Source organism: Cinclus cinclus, chromosome 5 (assembly GCF_963662255.1).
Source record: "Cinclus cinclus chromosome 5, bCinCin1.1, whole genome shotgun sequence".
NCBI lineage: Eukaryota > Metazoa > Chordata > Aves > Passeriformes > Cinclidae > Cinclus > Cinclus cinclus.
The window spans coordinates 22,765,533-22,778,055 of record NC_085050.1 but is presented as its reverse complement, the minus strand read 5'-3'; the positions used below and the strand labels follow the sequence as shown (position 1 = coordinate 22,778,055).

The 12,523-nt window shown below is 36.5% G+C and overlaps 1 protein-coding gene across 5 annotated transcripts in view; it reads right to left on the bottom strand.

The window, feature by feature from the left end:
• Positions 1 to 278: 278 nt before the first annotated feature.
• The window catches only part of UBE2K (ubiquitin conjugating enzyme E2 K), a 39,280-nt gene continuing 27,035 nt past the window's right edge, over positions 279 to 12,523 (bottom strand). For 3 of the 5 annotated variants that reach the window (XM_062492716.1, XM_062492718.1, XM_062492720.1), the window contains 3 exons: positions 5,523 to 5,622; positions 1,984 to 2,112; positions 279 to 1,624 (listed from right to left, as the gene is read on the bottom strand). In XM_062492716.1, the coding sequence (XP_062348700.1) occupies positions 1,550 to 1,624; positions 1,984 to 2,112; positions 5,523 to 5,622 (304 nt within the window). In that variant the 3' untranslated portion in view covers positions 279 to 1,549. The remainder of the gene's footprint in view (positions 1,625 to 1,983; positions 2,113 to 5,522; positions 5,623 to 12,523) is intronic. The other 2 variants (XM_062492717.1, XM_062492719.1) reach the window with 2 other exon arrangements.

Genomic DNA, 12,523 nt, shown 5'->3' with positions numbered 1-12,523 from the left:
TATATTTCCCCACCCCGTTAATCCACAGCCTAGGAGAAATTAAAAAAAACAAACAAAAAGGCAGAAACAGAATAAAACAAAAGAGTCATAGAAAAGATGACTGATACAGTACTCCATTATCCACAATCCCCACTCGCTAGTCTCAGGATTTCTCTGAACTTCCTTGTAAGATATACTCTCAAAAGTTAGCATCATATTCACAAAGACATTACAGCTCTCTTTAAATAGATGTACTAGTGTTTGAAGTTGCAAGACTAATAATTTTCAAGCTTTTGCACTCAGGATGAAATGTCATTTTAATACAAATAAAAAGACTGACTGTATGTACAAGCCAAGGTAAGATTTCAGTTCTCGTTTATCAGAAACATCAATCAAAAGAAAAAGCTAAATTGAGAACACACTTCTACTTCTATGTGCATCTGAAATATGTACAGTAAAAACACCAAAACAGCCTCCATGTGTTAACCAGAGAAAAATGCAAGCAAGGATGAATTTTAAAGTACCTGGTAAGTAATCCTTAAACTGAAGCCCAAAATAAAGCTAGAAAACTGCTGCAAAAAAACAGCTGATTGCATCATATCAAGTACTCAAAACATTTCTTTTTTCATTTTCAGTACACTGGAGAATCAGCTTTGTCCTCCTTCAAACTCTGTGAAATCATATTATCCAGGGTGTACTGAAGAACACTTTACAGCTATTTAAGACAAAAAAAAAAGGAAATGAAACCAGCTCCATTTTTTTGTGCTGTATCAAGGCATACTCCTTACATGATTGTGTAGAAAATATGATGGATGAAAATCACTACTGATAATTCAAAATATAAATTCTTAAAGGGGAGCCTACACTACTGCAATGGCACACAGAATAGCCACAGATGATGAAACATAATCAACAGTATGATGTAAGGGAGAGGAGAATCAGGTTTCCCAATTAATAAGCTAGAAAGAAAATGGTTCTGAATAGATCACCATTTGGAACTTTGGGTAAGTCTTGAAAGTCTGTCAGGAAAAAAGTTACAAAAGCAATTGAGTATTTCAATGGTGCTCTCTTCAGCGACCCTACCTAATATGTCTATTAAGTACAAGCATGCAAATATAGGTCAATCCACAGGGACATAGGATCCATGTTAAAAAACAGTAAGATAACTGTGATGAGTGGCACCAACAATTTTGATGACTAACACTCAAAATGTTGCTTTCTGAATTACTAAATCAAAATCCTGAAGCAAGTTCCTGCTAGTCTTTGTCACACTGCTAAACACTAAAGTAGGCATTGTTTTCTCCCATTATCTTAGCTGAGCTCAAAGAATTTTTACAATATTTAGTAAGAAAAAAAATTAAAGTATTTCCCCTTTTTAAATTTACACAGACGTTTAATTAGCTTTATTTACAGAGCGCTTTTTTTCAGTCTCCAATAGTGCCTAGATAGCATCATCAGGCAAGAGTGCCAGTTTTGAAAGAGAATCTATATAGAATCCTAGGAATAACAGATGGTGATGCTCCTCCAGAAGGGGCAAGCTGGACTACAGAAGCAGCTCTCTCTATATGGCTCAGTTACTCAGGAGTAATTCTGTTGCAGTCTCTACATCCCATGATTTTGAAGACAAGGCCACTATTACTGCATTCTGCAATGAAAAAACAAAAGCAGTAACATTTTCAGTGTGTGAACCTGCAGCTCCAGGAAGTGGAATGAAAAGTTCACAGAAAATCAAAACACATTAGTTGACCATTTCTTATATCCAACTAATATATGAGAGAACAATGGTTTCAACAAGGCAGGTGTAGCTCACAAGATTTATCTGTAATGCAGTATTTTAAAACTCCAATCCTTTACAGAAATCAGCAAATAGAATAATTAGACATACATAACATCATGGAAGTAGAGAATCTACTTTAGTAGACTGATGATACTGATGACTCCCTGTATTTATACATATAAACTTGCCCTGCCCTTACTGAAAATATTTAAGTTATTTATACTTACCCTATCAAAGCCCATAGCACAAAGGTTTTCTATTTTTTTGGTGTATTCTGGACTAGAAACTGGTGCTCCAGCATACACATGTGCCCAAAGTCGAGCTGTCTGTTTAAACATTTCTGGATTTTGTTTGTACTACACAAAAAGAAAGAAGGGGGGAAAAAGCAGAAAGTTAAATCAACTCAGCAATCCAACCAAACAGCAAGACAGCAATATGGCAGATTGCAACCCATCATTCTTCCTACTGTATCTTCCACAATGTTTCAGACTGATCATGCTGCTATTCTTGAAGTAAATTCAAAGGTGAGGATTACACAAAGAGCAAACCTGTGCAAGCATTTGATATAATGAGTTTGCCTTCAGGTTAAATTATGCACTATCAGTATTTGATGTGTGCAACCAGGTACTGCTCTCAATCGCACAGATCAAAGTGAAGTAGCTATATTTAGCACAGCTGCTGAAAATTTATATTCAGTGTGACACAGTACAAATTATCCCTATGTTAACATCTCCCGAACATGGTGCTACGTACTACTCCAATGCATTTCTCTAATCACTTAAAAATATATATGGTTTTATGCATTGCAAGTAGGCCTGCAGTTTTTCAGTCTGGGCTAATATTCTACTACTAGGCTTCTTCTTGAGAATGAGGATCTTGATCACACAGGTGCAAAGTCCAAAAAGCTAGGGTGCTACAACTCTTCATGCAAGCTATTATTTACCAGGAAAAAAAAAAATCATGCCAGTATGTAATTATATTATTTTTCACCAATCTCGTCACTAACAAATTTTCCAATAAATAACAGAGTGGACCATACTGCAGAGAATTCTTAAGAGTGTGCCAAGAGCTCAACTTCCAAGAAATTAAGTAATCTGTCAAACTGTACCCAGAAAAGTTAAATTATTTTCCCATTTTAACAACTTTTGTATGCAGTATCAAGATTTTTTTTGTCTTAAGAAAAACCTTCTTCCCTTAGATTATCACTTTAATAAGACAAGATAGTAGGAAATAAATTTTTCAAATATTTAGGTACATTTTAAGGACATAAACATGGCTGATTATTATTCTTAGACATTTCATTACTATATTAAAATAATTAGATCTATAAATCTAATCTATATAGACCTATATAAATCTATAAATTAGATCTATAAATGCTACAGTAAAATGCTATACATTTAATTTTGCCTCTCCTACAACAACCCACAACAACTACAGTAGTTTGTGTGCCTTGCCCACCTCCCTCTAATTCTAATCCATGTGTCATAATTTGTACAATTACTATCTGGCTGCATTAATGGCATTAAAACAAACATGGGAGGCAATCTTTTGTTGAAAGTAAATCGCTGTTACAAATACAGTGGTCTGTAATAAATTTCTTTTGATGTAATGATTAAAAAAAGAAGGATTAAGTAGCATCCTGAAGTACTATTGTCTTCTGCTCTTAAGAGATCTTCCCCCAGTTAATTTTTTAAAAATATTTTTGAGAACACTGCCAAGCCTAGAAAGCAACTATCTGAAGTGCAAAGGATTAGTCATAATTGCATTTTACTCAGAACTAGCTTTCAGTGTTCTATTAATAGAATTTCTTTACTTAGGTATCTGTAAATAATCCAGTTCTCAATGAATTTAGAAAAGTCTAAAGGTAACTTTCGCTGATGTTTAAGTATCAGGAATCTGAGATAGTTCATGTTGCTGTATCGAAGACAGCCCAGCAACCAGAGCAACCAATACACCAGACAGCTGTTGTCTGAAAACACTGCTCTTACCCAAAACAGGAATTCTCCCTGGGATTCTCTCAAGAGCCTGTAGGACACTGTCATTTACCTGAACAGCACACAGTTTAATAAAATAGCACAAGTGTGGAGAATAATTAATTCCTTGTGAAATCTGTCATGGAAAAAGCAACTAACCCCAAACAAAGTAAGAGACCCCAAGACCAAATAAATACACGAAGACAGCAGGTGTTTACTGACATCTCTCTCAAAACCATTATAATCACTTTCTACTTACACATGCCTGTAACTCAAGGCCCAAAACCCAGCACAGTTTTCATGCAGGCATTTGCAGGAAACAGGATAAACTGAATCCTCCCCACATCAGCCATGCCAGTCCCACTGGACACACCCCCACAAGCACCTGAGGGGCAGCCTGGAAAATTGCTCTTTGGAATCTACAAAGTTTCATGGAGTTCTTTGCCTGAGAAAAAAGCTCTTGCCAGCTCAAGTGCTTCTACTATTGTGACTCCCACACAAAATTCTGCCACCAGAGCCAGAATAGGAAACACTGTATTTGTTCTTTGTAAAAAAAAAAGGATATAGTGGCCTTTTTTTTTTTTTTTTTGGTTGTTGTTGTTGTTGTTTTTAATGAAGGAGTGTGACAGCAAGGGCATACATCCAGAAAAAAATCCAGTCCAGGGATGTGCCTGGTGGCCCTTCTGGCCTTTGGAACACTTCTCCCTGGGCAGAGCAATTCAGCCTGACAGAAGTGTTCAGGGACATTTATTCAGAGCAGCCTTACTGCAGAATCCCACTAGAAAGCTTTCTGTACTTACTGGGTACACTGGAAGCAAACAGTTCTCATGCACCCAGGAGTGAAATGGGCTAACTCCAACCTCCATGTTACCCCTGAATTCTGACAGATTTGAAAAAATGCTTATCTATAATTCTACACTAAGCTTTAAAAGGGAAGGAGTGCACACCTTGTCACCCTGTCCTGGAGAGTTCTGACTTACAGAAGATAAAAGGTGAGACAGAAGGTTCTTCCAGCATCAACTTGCTTTGTTCTTCTGTTACTGAGATACACCCTTACTGCCAGTCAGTGGCAAAGCCAGGCTGCCCTTCTCTCTCCACAGAGTAAAAAGGAAAACACATACATACTTGGGATTTTGTTGAGAATTGTCAGAGGAATGACTGTTTCTATCCTTCAGCAACACTCTAAACAGAATCATGCCAGTCCTGGTATGGCCTAAGATCCAACTGACTTTTTTTGGTATTAAAAGTTCTCACTAATGTCTGAAAGGTAACAAACCTTGTTGATTATAAAATTTTACTGATAGCAATTCAATCAGTGATTAAAATAGTTATCCCTAAGTCATTATTCATAAAATTTTGACATTAAACAAATACAATGCTCAACAACATTCATATTAATCTGGACAAGAAGCTACATACCAAGCCAAATCAAATTAACAACACCAAGTTAAAACTCATTTAAAACCACTAGCATATTGCTTTTCTTATACTGGAAGCTTTTGATTTTAAAAGGCAAGTTGCACTGGAATTAATTTCACTATGCTGTTATCCCCTGACATTTCTCACAAGGTGATATAAATAAAGGACACAACCTCCTGACACTGTAGAGTAACTAATATTCACTCTAGAATTTAAAAAGAGCACAAAACTCTGTAGCACCTCACATTTAGAACATACAATTTTACAATAAATTGTTTAAAATCTTTTATCTCCTGTAAGCCTTGGAACTTAACCCGAGTCAGCAAAGATTACAGAAGTGCTACAAAATCACAATCAACTGAGTATCTTACCTGGTTTGCCACTACTGCATCTTGTGGATCATCTGGTTCTGCAGCTGCCAACAATGCTTGCAGGGATAACAACACTGTTCTTAGAGTCATTGCCGCTGCCCTAAAATTGAAAATTCAAAAAGTCCTTCACCATATCCTGTGCCTGTAGTTCACCATTGTGGCTGTATTATCATAGAAGATATGAGTTCATGTACAGATTTTAAGTCCAAGAAACATAATTTTAAACTGCTGCTGACAGTTATTAAATACTATTCTGCATATATATTTAAGGTTTTAAACATGGACTTTCCTATTAACAATGCTTTCTGAAGTTTATGGAAAGTACCTTGACCTACACATCTCACCATGCCCATTTAATGCAATTCATTTCATCTGAGGGGGGGAAAGAAAAAAACAAAACAAAAAAACAAAAACAAAAACCAACCACATAAAACCCAACATCAAAACAGGTTGTGCCACTCTCCCTCACTGGCGGTACCAGCACCTCTCTCCCGGTGCGGGGCGGGGCGGGCAGCCTGGGGATGCTCCCTCTGCCGGCACTCTTCGTGCAGGAGCAGTGACCTACATTTTCAACATGCATAGCAGGTAAGGAATTCTATACACTAGATCTCCTTGCACCAGTTTTAATATTACATTTTTTCATTAAATTGAACCATTTACATAGTTAATTACTACTACAATAACAAAAAGCTAATTACGGAATGTGTGATCAAAATACTTCCTTGGCTTTCTTTCACTACAACCTGACATGACTGTTGGCAGCAGGAAAACGTTCTGCAGTCACAATGGTTCTGTAAAATCACTTTGCCCCTGTGAAAGAACTCTGTTGAAGATAGCACAGTCCCGGAGTTGGAACTTCCAAGATTTTAGGTTCTTATCATTGATCTTATCTTGATCTCAAAGTCTATTTAGAATAAGGCACTTCAACAATTTAGTAAGAGAAAACACAGTATGCTCTGAGAAGTCAAGAAACCCTCAGAAGTAATGTGAAATTATTACACAGTAGAAGTCTGGGAAGTTGTAACATTTACACAGTTTCATTAGATTTTGATCAAAAATAACATCTCTGAGATACTATTTCAGATATCATACACTGGAAACTCAAGTAAGAACCCCACAGACTCTGTGAAAGTTGAGTATTTCTGATTTGAATAGTTAAATAGATTCTTAAAATCATTGTGGTGATGGCACAGACAGGTGTTCAAACCAATACACAAATCTGTTTGCTTAAGAACTAGTTAAGAACTAGTAGCAAGGCGAGTGGGGAAAATGCAGTACTTTATATTTGAGCAAAGTGATTATGACAAATGAATGCCAGAGGAAAGTTGTGAAACACAGGCATCCAACTTCTTACAAACAAACCAATTTTTAATCAACAGAAAACTGTCTTGTCTTCAGAAGATTGCAAATAAATGCAGAGAGTTTGTTAGAATAAGTGAGCAACAGTTTGACCTGGTGGTCCAGCTACAAAGGAAACAGTGTGCAAGTACATTTCCAGGCTTAGGTTTCAGAGATTTATGTATTTTTCCAGTACTGAGTCACTGTATTAAAGTACTCTAGCAGTGTATACCAATGAGCAGAGAATAGATGCTGGTAAAATGTCAGAGGTATACATTTGTGGCAACCAAATATTATGTTCCTAGATGCTTACATTCACAGCTTTCTTGCTATGTCACTAACCATTCAAACATGCCATTCTTCCCTAATTGTTTCTAATTCTAGAAGATTTTGTTTTTCTAGAAGTTATTTTTTAGCTTGATAATTATTGCTGAGCTTTCATAGTGCAGTGTTCTACATCAAAATGCAAGCAAGAAACATCCCAAATGACAGAGATTTTAATTAGTACACAGTGTCTCATTCCAACTGTCACACCAGCTTGAAGCCCTGTAAGCTAAATGTAGTAGATTTAAATCTTAAAAAGAATTCTTATACTTTTAAATCTGAATTCTGACAAATTACAACCACCACAACATACAATTCTTCTCCTTCAAACCTATTCCTGAGTAATTTTCTTTTCTTTACATGTACCTAATGCTATTTTGCTCTTATAATTTCCTTGTGTTTGTAATCTCTACTAGTTTACACTATCTTGAAGTTAACCTATTTAATGTACACATTGATTAAATAATTCACAATCTCATCTGCTGGCATTACAGGAATGCAATGCAACATATTCACTATTCCAGCATTCAGGTGGAATACTAAGTCTTTCAGGTCTTACTATGCTCAAATGGATGTAATTTTTATTTTTATGCAACTTCAGGTACTATCATATCTACCACACCCATTATAAAACTTAGAGTCTTTTTCCCAGTTAAGTAACTGTATTATGTTATTTACTCTAGTTTGTAAGACAGACTAAATATGAAATATCTTTCAACCATAACTAATGCTATAGTTACTTTCTTGAAATAAAAGATGTTCTGTCCTTTCCTTTGCAGAAAACTTTCTACTTTAGAGACATGTGAAAATGTAGAGAGAATGACATAAAAAGGATCACAGGCTTTTGTGCCACTTTTATATGCAATTTACTTCCACTTCCACAGTACTTACTAGAAGAAGAGTGTAAAATATACTTTGGGGAATGGGGGACATTGCTAAGAAACAAAGATGCCATGAACACCAGTGGTCTCCAGCTTTCAATAGTGCCAGGTCCTTTCAAACCCTGTTCACCTGTCATATTTGTAGATTTTTATACAAAGCATACTGACACTTGAACATCTGACATTCAAATTTCAAAGTAACAATAAAAAGCAACAACTTATCCATTTATATATGGCTATATTATCATGGAATTTAAAATCTGAAATGCTAAGTTTCAGACAAGATAGGTTTAGTCACATTTATATAAAGGTTTAAAAATGTAGCTTACAACTTATTTTCAAGTCTCGTGTCTCAAAACAGCTTTCCCATTTCATGCATAGTGTACGACAGTCTTTATTGGACACAAACATTGAAAGAAGCATCCTTAAATCATAAAAGAAAACCCATTACAGCTTCAGTTGCTGTTTGCACTAAACAAAAGTTTGATTAATGTGAAGAAAAATTGACAAATTTTGGGTAACTATTGTATAACCATCTAAAATATTCTACCTTTAGAACACCAATTAGCTTTCCTGATCAAAGAAAGTAAAAACAGCTTGTTATTTTCTACATAACTTGGTCTTAATTTTTCAGATATATAGCAAGATTCACAGAAGAAACTGAAGGAATAGCTAAAATTAGATTCTGATTTCCCATGAACTTAAAAGCTCTTCTTTCTTCCTGTTACCTTCTTTTGGGAGAATACAGTGAATGGAGATGACTGCCTAGAATTATATTTCCAAATACCAGTAAGGCAGGACCTGTTCCTCATGAGCAAAAAGCAAAACCAATTCCCATCAGCAGTTCTGAAAGAAAATCTATACTGATAGTGGCACAAAGCCAAAAACACACATACCTCTCCAGTCCAAATAATAATGTCCAGGGGAAGAATGAAAAAAAAAAGCTGCATTTTCCTTAAAAGAAATTTCCAGTGCAAAGATACAGATCTTCTGAATTTTCCAATGCACCTCAAAGGTTTATTGATCTAGAATAGAACCCTGAAAAAATTAGGTATTGCCAACTCTTCTTACATTTGAAGTTTACTTCTAGATATGGATTTATGTGCAACAGATTGAGTTCAAACAATTCTCTTTGGTAACCTGAGATAGCTGCATGGTTGCATTCTAGGTTTCCTCTTTCCTCCACGCCAAAGGCAAGCTTTTTATTGCTCCTGACAGACTTCCATCTGATCTGTTCTTAACTCAAGCCTCAGAAGGCTCTTGGAATATCTACTTCAATTCTTCACCATGATTAATATTCTGCAAGCTGAGATGGCTTTCCAGTCTTTCACTGTACATTGTTTTTGCTTAGACCATCATTCTTGCTACTGCACTCTGGATTTTTCCTATGGCTCCCATCTGTCATGTACAACAGCTGTTTAAGCAGGTACACAACTTCAATGGAAGCCTGGCTGAACACCAGCAACAAGCAGCCAGCTTGTATAATGAATTTTCCAGATAATTTCCTATTTGTCTTGCACATGACCTTACATTGCCTTTGTCCCATGACATTACTGGCTCCTGTTTGCTCCTAAAGCTTACAATAAGCCTTGACTTCCACCCCAAAGCATTGCTTAGCTATCATGCAGGTTTTCCATCTGCAAAATGGGAGGAGGCCACTATCATGCACCAGTGAGCTGCAGAGAGCTCCCTATAGGGACACAGTCTCTCAGAGAACTTGAAACTAAAAGCCTCCACTCTGAACATCCAAACCAAAAGCTCAGCTTTCTATTGGCATTGCATTTGCTAAACCACAAGGAAAATCTGGATTGAATCAGAACAAAGAAGGCTGATACACATTTTGTTCACTTACACTTTTTTCCTCTTTTTTTTTAGATAATATCTTAGGGCATTTCCATTAAAAAAGAGCACCCCTAGTTTGAGTGACTATAGTGTTAACATTAAAAGGCACAGCAAGCCAGCTGTGCCCAGCATGCCCAAGGAAAGAAATCTCTCTTACCTTTTGATGAGCAGAGAGAGTCCTAAGAGGATTACAAAACACTGCCAGGTTTTCTTTTTCTGCTTCATTTTTAAAGGCTAAGTAATTCTCCATTTAGGAAGTTTTTACTTATGTTCTTTACATTCCTCTCTAGGAAACAATCTCTCTCATTATTCCAAGAGGGTAACCCAGCAGAATGCCAGGAACAGCTGCAGCCAGCAGATTGCTACACCACTCTGTCAACCAAACATGGCTACAGGAAGATTTTTTTTTTCCTAACTAATCTGCAATATTTGTTCCATTTGGGAAACAAATTAGCTTGTTAATCCAAGAGAAAATCTCTGGGACCTTGAACCAGCATCTTATGGAATCTGGAAGGAAATGAATAAGGCCTTTGAGTAGAAGCCCGTTGCATAGTCACTATTTACAGGACAACTACAAGACCAGGACCCATCAGAGGAAACTTAAAAAAAGAATAATAGAATAGCTTTGAGACAGAGGGGGAAGACAGACTGCTTGCTGAAGGGCTCCCTAAAACCATGTTAATATTCTCTGCATTTTTCTCAAAGCTTTATGAAGCTTCCACGCTCCTCAAACACCCTGAACAAAACCCAGCAGTACTGGGTACCCAGGAAGATTACAAACTGGCTGCTGCTTATTTATCTATTAAAATTGTATTATCTTTTATAATGAATTCTGCATCTCAACTAAAACTGAAGCATGAATCCTCCAGTGGAGTCACTATGACAAAAATATTCTTACTATTATTCATTGTTAACTATCAAACCCACAAAAGCCAAGAATTTTTGTAGCCATATATGCAGCCACGACACATTCACTTAATAATCTCTGCTCAAGGGATTTATGCAGAACAGCTTTCAAGTAATTTAGTTCTCAGGTTTCAATGAACTGCATTAGATACATTGTATATTTAAGATTAAAGCTTTGAGACAGAGTACTAGCCCAGAAGAAAAATATTGGCCATACTAAGTAAAACCACATAATGAAAATTATGTCAGATAAGCATAAACAGTATTCCTTTTACAAAATCATACACCTATTCTAATTCTAGCAGCAAACAGTAGCTGCTTTGCAAACAAACTGGCATAACAGGTACTTCATCTAAACATGATGAAAATCCACAGCTGCAAAGAATTTCAGTATCAAGCATGCAATGTGGAAAAATAATTTCATTAAACTCATTAAAAATAATATAAAGACATTACTTTGCAAACTGATAAAACCTTCTGCCAATATGCAGAATATCATCTCAACTATGCTCATTAGAACAGAAAATTATTACCATAGGATGAGAAAGTAGGGAAGAGACTTTTTAAAACAATACAAACACATTAAAATCTTTGTATTCAACACCTACAAATGAGTATTTTACCAGCTAATTAACTCTTTCATAAGTCCTGCTAAGGCCCATAGCCCAAACTTCTGCAGTCCTTTAACTCTCAAACCTCACTGAAAAACTTATATGAGTGAAATTTGAGACTTATATTCAAACACAGCAACAAGAGGAGCATTATCAAAAAGTGAGACTGTGGAACTAAACATATTTCCTAGAATACTTCCACAGGAATATTTCAGAATTGCATTTATCCAATTTACTCTTGAATGCCTGATGAAATAACTTAAATATTAAATTATTAATCGGGGGGGGAGGGGGAATTGAGATTGCTTATTTTTTGTTTGTTTTCTAATGTAGCTAGTTTATTCAAACCACTTTTCAAGGCACACAAAAAACTTATTTTTGGTGGTATGTGGTGGTACATTCTCCCCCTGGATCCCTCCTTAGGCCAGCTGTGGTCTCAAGAATACTCCTTAGGTCTTAGCCTGTATTAATGACACCTGGACAGTTAGGTTCCATTGACCTTATCAAAATCACTGTCTGCTCCCAGAACTTCTGCTGTCTAGCAAGCTCCTGTTTTCCAACAAATAGTCTTGAGTTCCTTCTTCTATTTGAACAAGAGACCAAGTGGAATAGTACTTTCATTATTGGAATTTTCAAGGAATATTCCAGTAAATACCAACTCATCCTTGTGGCCAGGATGGAAATTTACTGATACTTGTGACCCTATGAACAATGGTAGTGACACCCTTTGAGCTGTCCTGGACCACAGCAGGCTGTGACCAGCATTGCCCAGAGCGGGATGACTCTCAGAGCCAGTGGACTCTCAAATTTGTAAGATTCTGAGGATTGCCATGGAAAGCCAATGAAACCTGGGCTAATACCCTCACCATTCCTCAGGCTTAATCCTTCCCCACTGAGAAGATACAAAGGCATCTGCAAGTATTTCACTGAACTCAAGGGTAATTTTTATTAAGTATACTTTTGTATATACTTATTTTTGTCTGTATGCACATGCATCATGAATGTTGCCATGCCAGACTTAACCTGGTCTAGTGGAAGTTGTTCTTCTCCATTGCAGGGGGGTTGGAACTAGATGATCTTCAAGATCTCTTCCAACCCA